The following is a 23,130-nucleotide window of genomic DNA, read 5'->3' as shown; positions in this document are numbered from 1 at the left end:
CCATTTAAACTAGACCAGTGGTTCCCAAACTTTTCAACTAATGGCCCACACAACCAAACACATACGTTTGCGTGGCCCACTGCAAAAAAATTAACTGACCCCGCTATTGTTGGGTTAATAACTTAGTAATCAGAAGCTAGATTGTTAACTTTCTTTGTTGAATAAACTGGCAATGAACAGGAAATAACTCGGGCTGGCACATCTTGGCACAACTGCTGTTGTTCTGTAGCATATGCAGCAAAAATATCTAAGATAAATTGACGGTTTATTCTTAAACCAATCAGCGAGCTCGAATAGTGGAAGCATAGTTACAGTTTAATATTTAATATTTAAAACAATTTAAATATTTAATATATTAAATGATGTTATGATGATATATAAAATTAAGTTATGACTTAGACATTTTTACATGTATGAACAATATTATTAATTATTTTAATAGTGTATTGACAATAGTGGGACTCAGTGTGGTATAACAGCTCCAGTCAAGACTGCAAAGCCCTGCAGAGAGTTGTGCGCTTAGCTGAGGGCATCTCCGGGTCTGCTCTCCCCTCTCTGCAGGACATCTACCTCAAACGCTGCAAAAGCAGAGCTGCTTAAATCATCAAGGACTCTATCCACCCCAGTAACCATCTTTTCACTTTGCTGCCATTTGGTAAGTACTTCTGTAGCCTGATGGCAAAAACCGAGAGACAGGAGGAGTTTCTTCCCCCAGGCCATCAGGCTCCCAAATTCAAAAACAGCCACTTAACATCTTCATGTCTCCATTTAATATTCACTTTATATACCACCAAATTATATATAATATCTAATTAAATGAAAAGCTTTTGTCAGTCTTGTGATTTTGGGGCAGATGAGCTCCTGAACATGATGAATGATGGAATATGCTCAGTCTCCAATGCTCAAACCACTCTTAAGTGATATTAAGAATAGAGTGGATTTAGCATTTGTCAGACCTGGACAGTCTTGCACACATGCTTCCTCTCGCATGCAACTGTCCAAGACTGCAGGTATGGGTTTTTGGGACAGGTTGTTTTTCTGTTATTGGACACTTTTAAAATAAAATACTAAAATATTCAATGCACACTTAAGAATTTGACAAGGTAAGAGCAGGTTCTGTCAATCTGATGTTGTACTACATGGCCTTCCTGTGACTCTTGGGGGTTTTTTTACTGGAGAGGATGGGGTTTTGCATCAGCCACAGAAAAGGAACCCAGTGATATCAAATCAAAAGAGTATGGCTAGACTTAATTCTTCAGGGGGAGTAGTTTGGTTTTCATTAATACGGTCAACATTGAAGTAGGTTACATTCTTTTGATTTCAACCCACGTGCTAGAGACGATGGAAACCAATTAGAGTTTGCCTTAGTGTCCTTCATCTGCCATTACTTAATTTTCGTGACGCACATGCCGAGTTATTGTAACGTGTCATTAATCTGCTGGTGTGTTTTTGGTTTACACATTGGCTTTCTTAATTTTTTTCAAAATTGAATGCATCTGTTGATCATGGGGAAATGCCGGCACATGAGCGACTGAATTGATGTACAGTGTAGACACGTCCACTGTGTCCAACGAGAAGAGTTCCAGAGGGGGTCTCGAGCAACTGAAGCTTTGGGCTTAGACAGGAAATAATTAAATGTGAATGCAGCCGCCACTTCCTGGTCTGTGTTCCGCACAGAAGGGGAAGAATGCAGAAGTGATTGATAACGGCGGTATACAGAGTGTGGTGCTGGCGTCATTGCGTTGGCCCAACACTGGAGCTTATTTATTTTCCTGCTCCACCGCAGACGCAACTAAACTGTGTCTGCATCCTACTCCCAAGAAGACCTGCTCCTGCAGTCTAAACGCTGCTATCATCACAACACACAAATCCCTAACAGAGACTGCTCCCGGTCGGATACGTGACCGAAGCACTAGCAGTGTCCAACAACATTAGACCATATGACACTCACGTGAAGTATTTGCACACGTGTGTCCTGTGGTTTGAACAATACCACTGCAGAACTTTTTTGCGCATTATCATTTAATTATGAAGTGGTATGTCTGTGTTTTTCCATAACATCCTTATATAGACCACTATACATTTCTGATGGATGCTTGCACAGCAGCATCTGCCACAGAAGAGATGATGTCCAGGTGTGTGGCTCTGCTGCTTGGTCGCAACGCTGACCCAAATGTCTGCAACAGGTAAGAGAAATTTGCAGGTCAGTTTGGGCAGTTTTATTGACATGTAGCAACCAGGATGCACTGTCATACAAACGTTTTTAGTTACTGATGGCCTTGTTACTTTTTTTTTATCACTTGAGTGTAAATGTCCAGTAACGGACAAACCAAAATAAAAATCATTCATATAGCTTTTATTAGCCTACCGGTATTATTCATTATGCAATGTCCTGTTTGTGTGCATGATTTTCAAAATGAAAGGAATATGCATGAATTTCATGCAACGGTTCTCATCCAGTGGACTGGAGCCCACTAGAAGGCCTCAACAAACTTCCAAAAGGGACTCGAGGTGACTTAAATTGGTTGAAAATCAGCCAAACAACAAAAAATCAAGATATTGCTTATTTTAATTAGCCTTTAGGGTGCTTTCACACTGACAGTTTAGTTTGAAACAGGACATGGACTTGGGTTCGCATTTGTTCTGCAAGTAAAGTAACCTGAACGTTTCATCCAATAACAATATCATTAGTTTAACAAAACACTTTTAGGATAGGAACGCAAGAGTGAGTAGCTGTATAATTGTGCAGCAAATGAATAATTCGCAATCAGCTTTCTCCTCAAAAGAATTAGTGTGCAAGCCTTCAGTCATTCACTTTGCTGCGCATAACAGCGCCAAATTAATTGAAATCCCAACATATTCACCCATGTTCTGTTTTCTGTCATTCTCCGTGCACGTTTGTGGTGACGTAAGATGAACACAAATGCACCAGGGTTCTATGGAATCAAGTAAGTGTGAAACCATACCAATGCCGCAGGGGGCATCAGGAACTATCAAACTTGGATTGCATGCAGCAAACATGCTCATTGCACAAAATTAGTTATCCATTAAAAAAAAAAAAAAACATTGTGGACTTTTATCCTTTATCTCATCTACATGCATCCAGGTCTAACAACAGATAGTCACCAGCTCTGTCAAGCCCTGTTGATTGAGAGTATGTGAAAAAAATCTCCCAGCAACTACAAAACATTAACACTGGCCAGACAGTATTTCTTACAACCCTGTTTGGGAGGTGATGTGTTCTCAATAGTGTATTGACTAAGGCATTTTTCAGGGCAGCCTCCAGCTGCTTATCATCTGCCACCCAAACCACTCACATGATCTGGAGTGTCAACAAGCATGTTGTTCACTTGACTGGTGAGAAAGTGATTGTGTCCCATCCAGACAAAATATTTAAAGATTGGTAACGAGGAACAGGGAGATGTTGGCAAGTGATGGGCCTGTCAAACCTTCATCCTCTTCCTCTGCCCTCTCAGTCTCCACACATAACTTACAATGTGCGGCAGCTGCATTTCCCCAAATCTTTTTGCTAACAAATACAGTATGCTTCCACTAAGCCAGACATAATTTGGGAAGAGGGTCTGTTTCAGATTAGTTGGGATTCATTATTTGAGAATTGCTGAGGTTAAAATTTTACATTTGGTTTCCGTTCTCTTTCACATGTGAAATCACAGACCTATAATAAATATTGAAATCCCTGATCATGGTTAAATTATTTAATCAAGTGTATTATTGTGAGTAATGAATGACAATGCACAATTAATCAAATTAAAACTGAAATCTTGATATGTCTTGGTGCATTCATCAATTCAAAGGTTGCTATTTAAATAATTACATAGTCTGTTGCACAGTGAACCGCAGCCATGTGTCAATTTGCTGTGCATGCATTTAAGAAGTTTACAAAAAAAAAAAAAAAAGCTCAAGGGTTTAAAATAATAAAAGGTGGAAGGTTTGAATGTTTAAAAGCGCCCAGTGACCTTACATAAAGCATGTTTTGTTGAGCATGCAAGTCTTCTGCAACTGCCTCTTCTTTTCTTTCATGTAGTTTATTTGATATTGTGCCCAGTGAGACTTTTGAGCGGCCATGCTGACAATCATATGTTGTTCCAAATGATTCTGATTTCAAACGTCAGATTAGTTATTGTGTTGCATTTATATGAGAAGGATTTATAGCAGCTTCTTGCTACTCCCATTGATGTAAATACAAAAAAGTATGGACTCATAGGATTACCCATAGGATAAACCCTGTTTACAGCAATTAGTTGATTCCGTAAGCTTTCTTATTGCTCTCTTGGTTTTAGTAGAAGGACAGCCTGTGAAAATGCATTTAAGACTGCACTCATTTGTCACAAATACAGTCACTGAAGGGAAAATGCGTAGATAGCGAGGAGATAATGTCAAGATGAAGAATGATGGTGCCCTTGTTCACCTGTGTCTGATGTTGTGGAGTTCAGTTCACCACTGTCACATTCTCTGGGAAATGCCACCCAGGTTGATTAATAGTGTCAGGAAAGGTGTGCTGTTTAACACCGTGATCCTTAGATAAACTGTATATTTACAACAGTGACGCAACCTCTGAACGCAGATGACTAAAAAGTTCCTCTTTTGAATTTTTTTTACACAGGTGATCGATAGTCCCAAGAAAGGTGTAAAATGTTTTTGTCTTTGTTTACTTTGGCGTATTAGTGCTCTATATGGTGATTCGATAATTCTGAATGGAGTTTCATTTAAGGGTGATTCACAAGCAGAGGCCTGTGTTTGGCTCACTTGGTGCCCTAAGCAAGAAATCAGACATAACTGATGTTTTAGTAGTTTTTTATGAATAATTGTGTAACTGTAAGGTGTATTAGCCTAGAGGTACAGTTTGTTTATCATGCAAAATTATTTAAAATGATTATAAAATAGAATATAGTTATTTATGTAATGAACCAAGGTAAATGATTAAACTTTAAGCCACATTGAATGAAGTACCCCCCCCCCCCCCACACACACACACAAGATTCACAATTATTATTTTTATATATTATAACTAAAACCATAAAATGCTTAAAATGCTTATATATATATATATATATATATATATATATATATATATATATATATATATATATATATATATATATATATATATATATATATAAAATACATGTTTACTCAAATAAAATGTTTTGCCAAGGCAACATTTGTAATTTTCATTCAGTTTAACTTGATGTCCTAAAATTGCTACAGGAATGAAAAAATAATAACAATAATAACAAAATAATAACAAAACAACATTACTAAAACTTAACTTAAAATGAAACTGGTAAAAAAACTATAATAGTATCTCGATGTCACTAAAATAACTCTCACTACAATTATTTGTGCAAATTAATTATGAAAAACCTTTGAAAGTTGCATTCAAAAGCCGCTTGGTTCAGAAATCTGAGAGGTCATGTTGTTTACAGGTATATTTAAAATTTGTAAAGTAAGTGACATGCTTGAATTCCGGTGCCAGCTGAAACTCGCAAGGGTTTTATTTATTTCCAATATTGTTTTCATGCATGACACTACCAGAACACTTCAAGATGGCGAGTGACTATGGCTAAAAAAAGTCACTAGGCTTAGATTATCACTGTTAAAGTTTTGCCATGTTTGCTTCTGTCAATTCCATCCCAATTTAGTGCGATAAAAGACTCCTGTTAAATATAAAAGTGTCAGAGAACATCAGTATTTGATTAATTGCCACCAGCATGATCACAGTAACATCTGGTAGTTCTGTTGTGTCTTGTTTTGTGCCCTTTCTCAGGAGCAGTATGACGTGTCTGATGCTGGCAGCCAGAGATGGCTATTGTCAGGTGATTAATTTGCTGGTTTCACATGGAGCCGAGCTGAACTTTCAGATAATGATAATGGACTTACGGTCAGGTCATCAATATAGGCTGTACAGTTAATTAACAAAGTTGTTTTTTCCTGCATTTATCATACTCATTGTCCATTTGTTTCTATTATTACTATTATTATTATATGCGTTCTCACTTTACACTTTGATATTATTCTGATGGAGCAGGCCCTCATAATAGCAGTGCAGTATGGACGTAAAGCGGCCGTGTTGAAACTGCTTCAACTAGGAGCGGATAAGTTCATCAAAACCAAAACTGGGAAGACAGCAGCTGACATTGCTAAAATGTCCAGTTACCCTGAGGTAGATCACCTCTGTATCTGAAGTGATCTCCAATGTCAGAAATCATAGAAGTGTTATCTTTAGACTACAATTAAAAAACAATTAGAAATATTAAAATATTTGCTCTTTCAGATCTCCAGGATCCTTAGTTCGACAGAGCTCTCTACTGTAAATGTCAATGCACTCTCAAAAGCTGAGGCATTGTAAACAGTTTTTAATCAAAACCCTGATCTTTCCTCTGCCTGCAAAGAGAGGTGAGCCTCTGTCTGAGACTTGGTTTGTAACCCCCTCTAGTGGTGACTGAAAATAAAAAAGAAATCCTTTTATTTATTTTTAAATTAGCTTTGCTATCACAGGAATGCATTACATTTTATAATATATAAAAATAGAAAACTGTTTTAAATTGTAATATTTTACTGTGTTTTTGATCAAATAAATGTAGCATTATAAAAAAATCATAAAAATCCCCAATTTTGAGTGGTATATATAATTAAATATACAGGTGTTTAGCAGTCAAATGCTAGTCCACACTATAAAATATATTTAATCATTTTACAAGTAAACATAAAAGCAGTTAGGCTCAAATATCAGTATTGTAAATGTGGGTTCATGCTTTTGTTTGACCTAACAGTTCCTCTAAGCTGAGTGATATTGAACTTCAGTTGTATTGCCTGAATCTCTTGGACATCATGGTGGTGAGCCAATCGATTTATTTTACTGTTGCACTAAAACAAATGTTTACTGTAATCCGCTTGCAGTAGAACTCTATGGGGCCAGAGTTCCAGAAGTGTTAAGGTTATATTTTTAACACGCTTTCGTTAGTTATTTATTAGAATATGTATTAGTTGATCTGTTAAATTGTTCAAATTGTCGTTTTGTCCTTTGGGAATAGTTTTTATTTATTTACTTTTTGTGTAATTGTGTTACTGCCACAATTCCTGTGGATGAAGTATGTTTTTAACATTTTAAAATGTTCGACTGCAATATTATATAATGTTGATTTGAGTCAGTTACTAATGTAACTAAATATTTCTTCTCTTGTGTCTTTTACATTTGTTTCTTTTTTTACTGGAAGGAAAATGATGTCACTTTGGAGTGACCTGTTGATCATGGAGAAGCGGGACTTGGAAAAGGTATGTAAATCATGCCTTTTTAATAGATGAGAAGATTTAAAAAAAAAAAAACAATAATTTTGTGCAAAACATACATTTGTTTTCTGAGTTAATGGCTAAAATTATACTGAATTTAATACTTTTTTAGATTAATATACATATTTTTAGATATAAGATGTACATAAAAATAAATTAAAAAACTATATATTGCATCTCGATGATAAATCAGCTCTCTTTCTCTTAGATTTGACTTTTAACTAATCCTGAGGATCAAAAGAAGATTCTCAGCACAATGGAGCAGATTGCACCTTGATAAAGTAGATCTGGGCACCCTGACGCCTCTTAACAACATAGACAGCGGGTAAAGCTCACTTAGCCTCAAGATGATCTAAACTTTATTGTATGTTTATCATGTATCCACATCATGTATCCACATCATATCCAAGCCATATTTGTTCATTCATCATCAATCCTATGTTTCCCGTGCTGGTAACAGTCAGAACTCATAGCAGTACAGCATTGTCTTGAAAAGTCTTAATGGTTTAAGCACTAGTAATGATTTGTAAGGTGAGAAATGAATAAGGGCCGTTTCTGCATGCTCCGGGCTCTGACGGATGATGGTGAGTAGGCGGCTAGGTGGCCATGTTTGACTTTAAAGTCCATGCTTAATGAATCTAATCAGTCTGTAATTTCCTTATTCAATGTCAGGGAGGTACAGAGAGGGCAGACAGACACACAGTAAATTGTGCAGTTAAATCCTCTTCTGATAGGTGCTCCATAAACACACATTAAAAGGATAAAGAGTTACAGTGAAATTCATTGCCACAGTTGATTTCCTGCCTAATGGGATGTATGTAAACATAAGCACTGATGTTTTTACAAGAGTTCATAAGTTGTTTCCGGAAGATAACTCTGTGTAGCTTTGATATTTTTGGAACAAAAATAGATATAACTAGATTACTAATTTATTAAACTGTTATTATTTTGAGTGGCTGGACTATTTAAAATGTATCAACTAAATGCCAGTGAATGTGAACTGATGATGGAAAATGATGGATCTGCTCGTGGTGCCTGTGGGGACGGTGGCATTAACCCAGCACTTAGTCGTCCACAAGAGCCCATCACTCATTCAGTCATAGAAAAACTAACAAAGTGACGATCAGAGCCCATCTCTCGGTCCTGGAGGAGATAGTAACTCCACAGTGTCTGACAGTGTTTACCACAGGCTCTGACAGAGTGTTAGGAGAAGAAAACGGCTGCTCGGGGAAATCCTCTGTTAAGATAACACTATCAGCATCACGTGGTATGTGTGAGAGATTACTGGAGTTTGAAACTGTAAGTGATGGCAGAAGTGCGCTAAGAATGCTGTCACCAAATTAAGTCATAATACCTGCTTCAGCTTTCAGTGTTTGGGATTTTAGGCTAAAGAGAACTGAAGGAGATATTTAAGGAAACAATGGTATCACTTGGTTGATACCATTTGGTTATAGAATGATCGATAAATCGATTTGATAACATTTCTTAGACATGGTTTATGATTCTTACATATGGACACAACTTTTTCTGAATTTTGTAGCCTAAGCTTTAGTAAAAAGCTAGTCATATGCTATAAACAAACTACATCATGGTTGCATGATTTCAATGTCAAAAGAAAAGTTTAAATAATTCACAAACGTGTGATTTATAAACAAAATCAGGCTGTGTGTAGAGGAGTTTGCCTGCTCTGTGTGATGACTTTTAATGCCCCTAACAACCTTTGTAAAAAAAAAAAAAAAAAAAAAAAAAAAAAAAAAGGAACCAGGCTGAATTACTGATGTATTTTATGTCATAGAATAACATTTAAATGTGTCTTAAGCTTGTGATTTTTCAAGCATTAATCATGATTAATCAAGTTCATAAACAATTGGGTGCCGTTTGAATAATGTCATCTTTTTCCTCAGGAGTAAAGATTTCTTTAACTTTCTGAACAGCCTGAAACAGCAGTGCTTACCGAAACCTTACAGGATGTGATCAGCAGATTCCCACGTAGCCCCTCTGAGGTTCGTTGTGTACTTTAAGTATCTGCGTCTTTTGTATAACATGACCAAGTATTCCTGTCTGTTTCTTTAGTAAGAACCACCCACTTAGAAAGAAAGAGAATGTCTGACTGACACGTAAAGCAACCAACAACAGTTGTTTTTTGATTTTATGTGCTGTTTGTTTAGGAGTGGATCTGAAAAAAAAAGGTATTAAAATAATGGTATATTAGCCAAATGTTTGTACACAGAACATAATGTATAGATATGGTCAAAATGAACAAAAAATAAAGTTGTGCGTGTGCGTGTGTGTGTCTGTGTGTGTGTGTGTTCCATGGTGAGAAGAACATAAAGAATGGTTAACTTTTCATTTTAAAGCAAATAATGCTCAAAAATGTGTGACTAGACTGGATTACCCAATTTTATATTTCTGAATGACTGATCTCTGCAACAATTTTTAAACGAATCATTTTTACCAACAATGATAATGCAACCTTACTTTCAAAATGGCTTATGGGCAATATGCTTCCATCGTTTTAAATGTGCATGGCCCCTAAGAGCAACTTCCCCAAGAGCCTGAAATTATCCATGATTACAGCCTTGAATAAATGGGAACAAATTATTCCATTGAATTTTAAACCTTCAAGCATTTTCAACTGAAGTGGCAGTAAACAGACAGAGCTATTGTATCTCATGTTTCGTGCCTGCTTGTTTGTGATGCCTTTGTTTGACAGGTTGTTCTTACATGTGATCCCAAGAAAGAGGCTCAAGCCCTTTGCACCGAGCTAGTAACTCAGACGGGAGACCTCCAGAAGGAGATTCTCTGTCTTAAGACCCTGCTCAGCAAGGTCAGTCATGTCCACATTCCCTCATCTCCTCATCTTTCTTCTTCTCTGACGCTTCTGTTTACAATAGTTTGGTCTTGTAAAAATACTGCGAGACCAACAGGGAAAGACGTTTCATCCCACTTAGATGTTCATGTAGTCTCTTTCATGATGATGAAGGGTAATTGAGGATGTTATATGCTAGCACATTCTAGGGACACTCTCATCAATCTTCAATGTGGAATTAGTTTAACCAGACAAGTTTGAAGCTTGTTGTAGCTCCTGGTGTTTTCAAAGCATTCAGCATTTTGATTGTGGCAACACATCTGAATAGAATCCTAATATATCCTAATATATGCTTTCTCAGATAGTGTGTTGTCTTGTCAAAAGAAACATTTCACTTTGCCAACAGAATGAGTTCAAATAGCTGATAAAAAATAAATAAAATCACAATACAGAAGTGGTAAGTTTTCACAAGGCTTCAGTCTATCAGTTAACGTTTTGTGAAGCTAAAAGCTGTGAGTTACAAAAAATATTTATTTTTGCTTCTGGTTAAAATACTGTCACATGATCAGTGATGGGAATAACGGCGTTATAAATAACGGCGTTACTAACGGCATTACTTTTTCCAGTAACGAGTAATCTAATTGATTACTCTTCTCATCTTAATAACGCCGTTACCGTTACTGCCAAAAAATGCGGCGCGTTACTATAACTGATGATGAAGCTGTTTTTTTTTTTCATCAGACCAACTAGATCTCTGAGCGAGAGGCAAATACTTTTTTTTACTGTTCTTCCTTGGTTAGTGGGCAGAGCACGAGACAAGCGCATAAATGCTGACGATTGGCTGAGGTAGAGTAAAATTTCATTGTAAGCCAATCAGAGGTAGAGTTGGGCGGGTTTTCGAAAGCACGCATAGTAGTGATGGGAATTCGGCTCTTTTGACTCAGCTCACTGAAAAGAGCCGGCTCTTTGGCTCACAAACGGCTCTTTAAATGACTTTGACTATAATATTTCAATTTTTATTACATAATTATTTAATTTCTATTGGCTAAATTTGAAAAAATAGAGTTGGCTCTTCAGATATGCGAGCCAGCTCCCGAAGTTCAACTAAAAAAGCCGGCTCTTAGAGTCGGCTCATTCGCGAATCGCGAACGACTCATCAAAAGCTAATTCGCGAACGAGTCGATCCATCATCACTAACGCTCATTCGCGAATGACCCATCATCGGACAGGACAGGACACACAACGAACAATACAAGCCAGTCAGTCAACCAGAGACAGGTATGGCGACGAGCCCAAATAATCCAAAAGTAGCCTTCTCTAAATGGAAGTATATACATTACTTTTTCCTTCAAGAAATTAAAGAAACAATAAAAGGAAATATCAAAAGTTCCCAAAAATCTATCGTGTTATTTGGATTGATCCACTATATAAACATAATATCTACATACATGCCATTTGATTGGAGGCTAGTCTCACTTTGTCCCACAGCAACTTTTTTTTTTAGATGTGTGTACAATGTTTCATGTTTCTGTTAATAATGTATTGTATTAAGTGTCCATTTCATTATAATATTCAGATTTATCATAAATAATTGAACATGCACATGTATTTTAAGTTCCTTTAAAGAGGGGTAGAGGTGGGGTCACGTTTGAGCATTTAAAATTTAATTTTACTTGAAAGTAACGCAATAGTTACTTTCTTAAGTAACTAGTTACTTTAAAAATTTGTAACTGAGTTACTAATTTAGTTACTTTTTGGAAGAAGTAACTAGTAACTGTAACTAATTACTTTTTAAAAGTAACTTGCCCAACACTGCACATGATTTACTTGTGGATTATTGTGATGTTTTTATCAGCTGTTTGGGGACTAATTTTGACGGCACCCATTCACTGCAAAGGATCCATTGATGAGCAAGTGATGCGATGCTAAGTTTCTCCAAATCTGTTCTGCTGAAGTGCTCTATAAAATACCAAATGCAATCAACATATGGTGCTAACATGGTGCTGCACATACATAGCGCGCTCTAATAATTTATTCTCTTGTAACCCTTAATTTCTCCTTAGGTGGATCACACAGAATACAACTTTAAGCTTCTTCAACCAGTCTCCAATAATGTCCAGGGAGGAAAGCCCCACAAGAGGTTTGCTGCTGTCCTTGGACTTGGATTGCTTGTGAACTATTTTTGAGATTATGTATTTCATTGATGTATGTATTTTAAGTTGTTTCCTCAATATTTTATTAATAATTGTATGTTCTAGATTTATGTTAAGAATATGTTACAATCATCCTTTTTGTGGTGCTATTCTAGACTGTTATTCAATAAAGTTGTTAAATGCTCTTTTGGTTTAATGGGACAGTGCACTTCATCAAAAACTTTTCCCAAACCACAACGTCATCCTTCTCTTTTCTTTGTGTGTAGTAGTTGTTGTCAACTTCTGTTACAGATGTGGTGCATCTGCTGGTCAGAGCTGAACAGCCAGCACTTTGTGTTTTGGGAATTCTGCTTTGATTTTTCTAGGTGGTGGCCCAAAAAGTAAAATCATTGCCAGTCGCTGTCTGTGGTGCTGAAATGTCATTTCCGGGTTAAGGACCCCCTTACACCTAATTTCATGATGAAACCTAGTTGCTTGATCAGTCATCTTTAGTTACATTGAACAGTTACTTATTACATGTTCCCTTTCAGACTTGAGGAGACAATGAAATGCAATATGTCATGTGTGAGCCATTTTCCTGAAAGCCCTGTTCTGAGTATGTTGTATGAGTATGAGAAGCAAAAAATGGCAGCTTTATTATCTCTTTCATTACTTTTGGTTGCATGCATTGTAGATTTATTATTTGGGTAAGCAAAAGTTAGGCCAAGTAAAATGCATGTAAAAGAGCCACTTGGGCTGATAGGTTCTTCTAGCTGACTAGCTGATATATGAATCAGTCCTCCAAGGTGCTGTAACAATATCAAGCATATGTTGTTTGGTATGAGCTCAAACATTTTTCACAATGTCGGAATTGTTTGTGGGAATGTCAAAACAGTTTCTACAAGTTAAAATCTTAGAATCTATAAATCTTGTAGAGATCCCTGTGATTTTTGGACTGTTTTCCAACACTGTTCTGTATCATCACTGCTGTTGACTGTTAAACTGAGTATTCTTTATGTTCTTTATGTAGGCTATAGCCGATTCTTATTGTTCTGCAGCATTTATGAGGATGCTTTTAAATTATTACAGGTTAATCAGAGTGCTCATATGTATAAGCTAGGCAAAATAATTCATCTTAGAGAAAAAAAATACCTTGACAAAACTTAAATGCTGTTATTTTATTTATAGTTATTATTAGCCTAGTTATGTTGTAAATGAGTTTAGTGTATGACTGCGCAAAAACTCTGGTTGTTCTGAAAGTCATTGAATAAGTTGCACACTGGTTACAAGCATGTCCTTTTCCAAGCAATCCAATTTTGAAGGCCTTCCGTTTATAATAAAATTAATCAGATCAGTCAGACTCCTCTAAACCTCATCCGGAAATTTCTCTTAATTATTTTTAAGGCACTATTATATTTCAAAACCACTGAAAGGATTCAGAAAAGCCTTTCCTTATTGACTTAAAAAGGACTTAAAAAATTAGGCCGATTTAAATTCCACCATATTACCGATGAAAAGTCTTCGCGCTCTCGAGACCGCGCCTTTTCCACGGAGATCACGAGAAGAATCCGGGTTTCCTAATAGCCTAATCCTGGTTCCCATCGGTAGAAAAACTGACATATTAATTATTTCACATAAACTGTAGATCAAAGATAGAGGAAATTCTGTGCGACAATTGAACAGTTCGTGGAAAGTTCAAAAGAATGTGATAATCCAATCTCAATGCACATCATCAAAAGCAGAACATGTTTGTTGAGAAGACAGATTTAACTAAGCCTTCTTATTTTCTAAGAAAAGATAATTTCGAAATTTTTCATTTTAAAATAAAATATTTTCATTATTATTGTTTATTATGTACCAAATAAGCCTAATGATAAAAAAAGCAAAAAGTGCTGGGTCTCGGGAGGATATGAATAGACATTTCACGTTGGACCACATTCTACTCTTTCGCTTTGGATATAAGCCAAACCTGTGGCGGGTGTCAAGCTAGCCTGAACAGATACTTTCAGACATCTAATTTCTTCACCTCATTCCTGAGGCAGGGCTGCGCCCACCCCTTGTGTAAGCAATTTAAACCTGATAGGAGATCATCAACTCTGCAGCCGCTTCAGACCGAGGAAGAGCATCAGGCTGTGTCTGCAGCGCTACACATCACACTCCACGATGCTTTGAATCACTTGGGTCACGTCACTTCAGAGATCTTTAATCTGGGAGAGTAAATAACCAAACTGCTCGGACCGCTTCAGCACTCGATGCACTCTGTTTCAGTTATTTGTTGTCAAACCGAAGACAATTGCCTCAACGAATGAGTGTATCAATACAAAATTTGTAATATGAACTTTTTGCCAAATGGAATATGTTTTTATCTGTCCGTGGCAGTTTGCTGGTTCACATCAAGGGTCGACGCATCGTGGTGGTGGGTACAGTTTTTGTTTTTTTCAACTTTACTAATGCTTTCAGATTAACAATTAATTCAAATTAGGTTTTAGACAACGATTATGGTTAAAAAGTAAATAATTGGTTTGGAGTTATCGAAAAACTTTGTGAAATATTTGTTTTCTTCCATAAAAATCTAAGATGTGAGGATTTTGATTTAATAGAGAGAGAGTGAGAGAGAGAGAGAGGCCTAAATAGCCTACTCTCTCTCTCTCTCTCTCTCTCTCTCACACACACACACACACACACGATATATAGATAGATAATTACTATTTTATTTATTGATTTATTTTGAATGTGCAGAGCACACGGTTGGGTGTTAAAACATGATGACTTCGAGAGATTCCCATCGCTCATTCCCTGTGCTGTCATCTTTTATGCAGGTACATGGGCACTCTTGGATCGCAAGTGATGTGCGACAACATCCCGGGCTTAATTAACAAACAACGCCAGTTGTGCCGCCAGCATCCCAAGGTGATGCAGGCTATTGGAGCTGGAATTAAAAACTGGATAGGAGAATGTCAGCACCAGTTCAGAAACCACCGATGGAATTGCAATACCATGGCGCGCGAGCACAATCTTTTTGGAAGACTTCTGCATCGAAGTGAGTAAGGCTTAAGTGTATTGTTTCAAGTCAAACGGCTGTTTGCATATACAGAATGTTCTCTGCGCTCAACCTGCAGTGCAATTCTTATCTGATATTAGATCATATTACAGACAGTCAAACTTGAACTAGGTGTGCTTTCGACCCTTTTTTCTCATCTGAGTGTGCAGCACTGTGTATGTATTATGAGATTTGATTTTTTACAAAACATTTTCAGAACATATAACCTAGTACTGATTTTTTCTTTTTTTTCTATCATCTATCTATCTATCTATCTATCTATCTATCTATCTATCTATCTATCTATCTATCTATTTACGAATAATAAAAATCTTTATTACCCCTTTCTTTTATTTGTATTTTTTTTTTTTTGCCAATTTCCATACAGTTGTGCAACCTCGAAATTCTAACATATGGACTGTGATTTTAAGCCCAATAAGAAATATCAAATTGATTTAAATTCAGAAATGTTCATCATAGAAAATATGTAGTCATAGCTTTTCAGTGACTAAAATACAGATAAAAAAAATGTAATGTCATTGACCCATAAAAACTCAATATTGTCTACTCAAGATGTGTAGATGTAATCTGAATCAGTAAGTCACAATAGTGTCACTTAGCACGCAAGTGTATCCTTTACGTTTCATTGTGTTCCAGATTTATATCAGTTTAGAGCAGAAAGGCTAGGTTATTGTGTCTGGTGAGTTCATTCAGAACTGCTCAGCAGTTTGATGCTTTAACTAGGTGTAATTGCCTGTTTTGATACTTTAGGTTTGCAACAGTAAGTGTCTCTCGCTCTGTTTTCTCATCTCATATAAAATCATATTAATTGGAAGATCCACAAAGGAACTCTTGTGTCCCAGGCCTCTAAGCTGCTCTGCACACTGAAGTTAGGTTAAACCTCTGACTTTAATCTTCTTGCTTTAAGGTATTCAGACCTCCCAGAAAGACCCATACTTCTCTGTGACACTGTGAGAATCTACTTATTGTCAATGTCAGCTCACTAATTTAAAACAATTGCAGGGATTTCTTAGCGGGCATTCTCCTCCTGTCTGACAAAGCTGCCGAACAGAAACATCTTTGGTGCACATGTGAAAAGCTGCAGCTTATAACTTTTGTTCAGGGAGTTGCTTGTTACTGTTGTTTTTCTTCCATCTCTTTATACAGTCATAGCAGATGTATGTCTTTCTGATGTGTCATGAGATTAGTATGTTTCCATCTGAAATGTGTGTGTGTATTTTATATTAATTTTAAATAATTAGCAACTCCTCAACAATTTATTTAAAATTTCTTAACTAAGCTAAACACTATTCCTTCTTTCTTTTTCTCAGGCAGTCGTGAGGCCGCCTTTGTCTATGCCATCTCATCAGCTGGTATGGTCTACACCTTGACCAGGGCGTGCAGTCAGGGGGAACTAGAAAACTGCTCTTGCGACCCTGGAAAAAAGGGCTCATCCCGTGATGCCAAGGGAGCTTTCGACTGGGGTGGGTGCAGTGATCACGTTGACCATGCGATCAAGTTCACTCAGGTGTTCATTGACGCCAAGGAGAGAAAGGAGAGAGATGCACGGGCGCTCATGAACTTGCACAACAACCGTGCAGGGAGGAAGGTAACAATACAAACAGCAGTTGAGAGACATATATTGAGAAATGAAATCTTGACAAATGATGGCTCATGCAATCAGATACACTAGTCAGAGGTTTACTTTAGATACTGTCTACTTTTTCATTCACAGGCGGTAAAGCGCTTTATGAACCTAGAGTGTAAGTGTCATGGTGTCAGTGGCTCATGCAATGTACGTACCTGCTGGTTAGCCATGGCAGACTTCAGGCAGACCAGTGACTATCTCCGCAAAAAGTACAACAATGCCATTCAGGTGGTGATGAACCAGTATGGAACAGGCTTCACCAGTGCCTACAGGATGTTTAAGAGGCCTACCAAAAACGACCTAGTCTACTTTGAGGACTCACCTGACTACTGTATATGGGACCATGAGTCTGGTAAGTGTGCTGAGGGAAACCTTAACCTTAAAAGGGTAATTCAATATTTCTAGATATTTTAAAGAATTTGTTTGTTCATTTGGTCCAAAAAATAAATGTTGAATGGGCTCAGGGAAACCTTAACCATAAAAAGGTAATTCACCCAAAATGTATGACTTTCTTTCTTTGGTGAAACACAGCAGCAGCTATTTTGAAGAATGTTTCACTGTACTTTTTTTCTGTAATCCAAAACAACATAACATAATTTTACATTTATCCTTTTATTAGCATTACCTCAAGAGGTGAATTAAGTTAATAAATCAAATCTATAGAACTCCATCATGTTTCATAACCCACTGTTTGTGTTTCCTTCCTCCAAGACTCCCACTCTGCTGGCATTAGTCTTTGCCCCCAAACACAGTTGTAATCAGAGGACGTCAGCTATTTAGCTGGTTATTACATACACAATAGTCATAACCCAATCCTGTAACCTGAATGCTGGTTAAGATTCCCTCCCTAAGGCAGAGGTTTATCTCTTTTTACCTTTCTGTGTGTGTGTACGTACTGAATAACACCAGGTGTACTTATGTGGGAATCAGTAAGGAGGGGGTGCCTGTCAGACTGCAGATGATCCCTGCTATCAGGTGACGCTGTGTTTAGACACATTACCACAGTTTTGTGGGCAGAACGGGAGCTGAAATATAATCCCTACGCGCAAATGCTATAAATCACTGCCTTCTATGGCGGCAGCTCTATATTTTCTGCCTAAAACTGGCAGGAATATTTAGAGAGGTAAGTCATGTCTCTTTTAAGTGCCTTGAGGTTTCAAACCCACTTTAGGTATTTATTATTTATTGTATGTCAGTGTACCTGCTCATTTATAAACACGTACATTTAGAATCTTTAGATCTTACAAGTCAATGGGCTTGTTCATCCAAAAATGGAAACTGTCATGTCGTTTCAAAACCTGTATGACTTTTTTCTTCTGGAGAATACAAAAATACAGTGGACGTCAATGGGGTCCAAAACAACACTGGGCCACACTGACTTCTGTTGTATGGGGAAACAACTGGATATACAGTTAAAGGACTAGTTCATCCAAAAATGAAAATGTCATGTTATTCCAAACCTATATGAGTTTTCTTTCTTCTGTGGAATACAAAAACACACACAAAAAAAATATCATACATTGAAAGTCAAGCCAAAACAACACTGGACTTTATTTACTCTCATTATATGGACAAAAAACATTGAACCTCTGTCCCACATTACATACTCTCCAAGTTGTCACTTCATTTTAATAAGTAATTACTTTGCAAAAGTTTAAAAAAAGTATGTTCTATATACTGTAGTTTGAATGCCTGTAATATGAATTTAATTTGGACATGCATCCTTTGTATTTTCATTGTCATGTAAACTTACCAGCTTTATGCATTTCACTTCACTGTCATTCACAAATCCTCTTATGTTGGCCTCATGGGATAAAGTGTGCATAAGATGTAATTAGTCATCTGGGTATTTTATAAATACTGTGAATTTGGAAATACTACTCTTTTCACATACTGTTTTTCATCTAATGTAAATCAGGAAGTAAGCGATTTCAGATGCAGCCTGAAAAAAGTCATATAGTTTTGAAATAACATGACATTAATTTTTCTATTTTTGCATTAACAATTCCTTTACTATACGGCACACCATGTTTATTAATGGTAATGTTTTTAGATCTGGATTTTTTTTTCTTATCAGCTCAGAAGGAACGTTTAAAAATTGAGACCACCACATTTTAGTGCATGTTGACCTCTCTAGTGTGGTGGTTTGTGAGAAACTCTCTTGGCCAGGCAGTGCGTTTGATGTCAGTTTTAGGAGACAAAGACTATACCTCCACTGCATAAGTGTGAAATCAATTTCTAGCTCTCACCATGGTCACACATGTTAAACTCATCTTTTGGCACCCCCTCATCTTAATTCAATAAGCAGATGCATGCTCAGGTAAAGGCTGCCCATGATGTAAACGATATGGGCCCAGCATACCAGCTTGATGAACTGCTGTTGGGAGGAGTGGCCATGTCATGCCCAGACACATGCCTGCCTACTTGCAATTGAGTTCAATAGACCAGCGGTGACATACCAATGCTGGCGCTACTGGTAGACTGAAGTGTTTTGCAGTCCTGGGCTTCTCTGTAAGATTGCTCTTACCTTAAAATCTTAGACTAAACAACTTTATATAGGATAAACCTTAAGAAACAAACGTGGTTGTTTGTACAGTGCTAAGTGTTGATTGGCATTGAAGGGATCTTTATAAAAAAGGCTGCAGATTGTCATTCGGAAGGAGCAAAGCAAGGGTTTATACAAGGTCTTTAGCAATTTCTGTATCAGCAACAATCAGCGACGTGTCAGCCTCATAGAGGGATGGGTTGTTGAGATTAGAGCCGATGAAATGAGTATGTGATGAAGACCCAGAGCAATGCTTGATAGCTTCTATCATCAGTCCCTCATCTGACCAAGGACCAAGCGGTCATCCTTTTACATAGTGCCGACAAACCCAGACTCTTCAAGACAGCATTGTCTGGACACTCTCAGACATCTGCCAGGCACTACACATGACTATTCAGTCCAGGTCTGCTGGTTTCAGGAATATGTTCAAATATTCACTACATTAATAGATTGCAACAGTGAAAATGTATAAATAAATAGATGAAAGTATGTGTACGACTCCTTTTAATTCCTAGACTTGGCTATTTGAGGCCAGTATTAATAATTTGTACCCATCCTGCAAATATTTTTACCTTTTACTTATTAAAAAAAAAAAATAATTATAAATGTATATTTGCAGCAATGCATTCATATATATATATATATATATATATATATATATATATATGAACAAATTCTATCATTATTTTGTATGATATGAATATGATTATTTTTCAATTATTTTATATATGCGTGTATAGATATTAAAATTGAATAAAAAATGTTTTATTTAATAAAACAAATATATGAAAATAGATAGATTTTAATTAGATTTAAAATACAAAATAATGTATTACATTGAAATTATTTGACAAATAATTGTTTTTAATGTTTACATCAAATTTTATTAAATTTTATATTGCATATTAATTATATATAATGTTACACAAAGTCGTGTACATGGTCTTAATATGTTTATTTATTTATTTAATTTTTTTAAAGCACAGTTCTGAATAAGTTACACAGTTTTGCCTTTCAAGTAAATTTGTCTTGTGTATATTTCATATATTGCATGAAAATGCCACCACGTGTTTGTAAAGTCTGGGAGAAAAACAGTATTTTTTTTCTTCATGCTTTTTGTTAGTTTGTATAAAAAGTGTTTTTGCTTTACAAATGAACACTTTTCAAAAAGCTGGAAATCATACAGCTATAATGCTATAATGCAACTATAAACTCAAACACTTTTGCTGGAAAATGATTGATATATGATGTGAAACATTGTTGACCGGGCTGTAGTTTTCAACAAATTTTTGTCTAATTTAAATTTGTGCTTTATTTCAGGTTCTGTAGGTACTGGTGGGCGAGTGTGCAACCGCACGTCCCGTGGGGCTGACAGCTGTGAGGTCATGTGTTGTGGGCGGGGCTATGACACATCACGCATGAGCCGCACCACCAAATGTGAGTGCAGGTTCCAGTGGTGTTGTGCTGTTCACTGCAGGGACTGCCAAGAGGAGGTAGATGTGCATACCTGCAAAACCCAGTCATGACCCCACCATACAGAGAAAAGATCCCATCTCAAACCTTTGACTTTTCACATTGCTTTTCTGTGGCAAATTAGATCTGTTAAGTCTGTTCAGCAACTTCAAATCTATTCAGATTTGTGGTATCACAACTTTGTGAAGTCTTAAGTAGTTTTACCATCTTTACTTACTGTTTTTCCCCATCATAACACACATATTTATTACAGCTTTGGAGCATAGGAATGCTTATCTTTAATGTATTTCATATTTTGAAATGTAAATACGAACTGTGTAATTTAAAATAAAACACACTTGTATGTTATGTTTGATAGTTGTCTGTAAATGTTTGTTGCTCTAAAGTTTAGAAACTATATTTGTTAGATGTTTGACATGTTAACTAATATTTTTTTCATATTTCTGTACAAAAAATAAATATATCATTCATTAAAGATCATTATTTTGGAAAACACTTTTTGAAATCTGAAGTATATTTAGTAAGTATAAAGCCAAGTAAAACTTTTCCTATCCGATTAATTCTTTAGTGGCTTCAAATAAGACCCAGATTATATTAGACATATTATTATTATTATGCAATATTTATACAGGCGGGGGTGAATTTTGATAATCAAACAATGAACCATGAAAAGAAATGGAAAACATGGAAATAGGAACAACAGAAAACAGAAAAACACTTTTATTTTGAAAACTCTTTTAATTTGTAAAGACCATAGCCTTTTTATGCATATTTTAGCATTGTTCTCAAACTTTAACAATATTGCTTGAAAATAGTAAATGGTAAAATGGTAATGTATTCCGCCTCAACAAAGGATATTGTTTCAGTACATAAATGTGTATTATAAAAAGAAAACATTCCCTAACGTAAGATTTATAATATATAATCACATTGTATACTATTGCATTTAAATTGTTATCTAATTATGATATATATTTGTATAGATATTTACCTAATATATAACCATTTAACTTTTATGTTCTTTGAAATGGAATGGTCTAATTTTGTATTTGTGAACATGATATGCTAGTTTATTTTCATGAATGTAAAAGTGTTTCAGTTTGCTTTTGAGTAAAACATTAGAAAAAACATGTTCAGGTCTTGCACCATTTGAGGGCAGCAAATACAGTTAAATGCCATGTGCACACCTGGATTGCATTATGGTTGTTTCTGGGGCACATATGAGATTTCATATGCTTTTATATGACTCAGATGTTTTTATTAAATAAATTGTTTTGTTTTTTGCCAATAAGGCAAAGCCTTTGACTTAAAACAATGATTTCTTATTCTTCAATACACCCATTATATTTTAAAATCTACAAAAGAACAAAAAGTTGTACTTGGGCTGACTTTTAATGACTTTTTACAGGGAGTGCAGTTCAACATTAGTATTTCATAGTAGTTTAAAAATATGAAACAAAAAATGTGATAACATTGCATGTTGCGTGCATTCATAAAATATGCCTACCACTGGCATATATAGTATAACTCATGTCCTCCTGGGACCCAGGCGGACTTTTGTCCACTTTAGAGTACATTATATTTTAGAGAATTTCTCTGAGACCACATGCCACAGTTTTATGTCTGGATGTCCAGTACAGAGCACATTCAGGGATATCAAATGTGTAGATGTTTGATCATAAGAACACCTTCTTGGTCTTTATAAATGACTGATATTGACAGAATCACCAAATGTAGCACTTTTAGGCAAATATGATAATATTTTGCAATTATGATTTCAATTTAAACATTTCAGAAAAAGGTTACAGAGTTTCAAATCAGAATATGACTTTTTTGTTATGAAACTTTTCATACAACAGGACAAACGGAATGTTAATCAGGCAATTTGGGGAGACACAACAAGTCATTAGGGAAATAAATTATAGATCAATATTCCTATAAAATATTCTTATTAAAATGTTGCCAAGTCTACTCCCATGATTTCAGTTATTTTGTCATTATGGTTTGGTTTGCCCTTAAGAGCACATTAATATGCAGATGCACGGGGATATCAATTTACACATATTACAAGTAAAATGGTATATCAAATCATTCTGTTATATCTTTCATAAAATAGCTGAAAGTCATCTTTGTCCAAAGTTTGGTTAAAAATAGTCTGAAACCTAAAAACTG

At 36.0% G+C, this 23,130-nt stretch overlaps 1 protein-coding gene and 1 pseudogene across 1 annotated transcript; both read left to right on the top strand.

Moving 5' to 3' along the window:
* The first annotated feature begins 1,641 nt into the window (after nt 1-1,641).
* LOC127934113 (ankyrin repeat, SAM and basic leucine zipper domain-containing protein 1-like) lies at nt 1,642-14,471 on the top strand (annotated as a pseudogene).
* On the top strand, nt 14,364-21,311 carry LOC127934558 (protein Wnt-2). Its single transcript, XM_052532019.1, has 5 exons — nt 14,364-14,668; nt 15,072-15,292; nt 16,624-16,901; nt 17,028-17,292; nt 20,806-21,311. The coding sequence occupies exons 1-5, from the start codon at nt 14,586-14,588 to the stop codon at nt 21,009-21,011; spliced, it is 1,053 nt and encodes a 350-aa protein (XP_052387979.1). The 5' UTR covers nt 14,364-14,585; the 3' UTR covers nt 21,012-21,311.
* Nucleotides 21,312-23,130: the final 1,819 nt, after the last annotated feature.

This window comes from Carassius gibelio, chromosome A18 (genome assembly GCF_023724105.1).
Source record: "Carassius gibelio isolate Cgi1373 ecotype wild population from Czech Republic chromosome A18, carGib1.2-hapl.c, whole genome shotgun sequence".
Classification (NCBI taxonomy): Eukaryota; Metazoa; Chordata; class Actinopteri; order Cypriniformes; family Cyprinidae; genus Carassius; species Carassius gibelio.
Note: the sequence above shows the minus strand (reverse complement) of the source record. Positions and strands in the feature narration are given on the sequence as shown.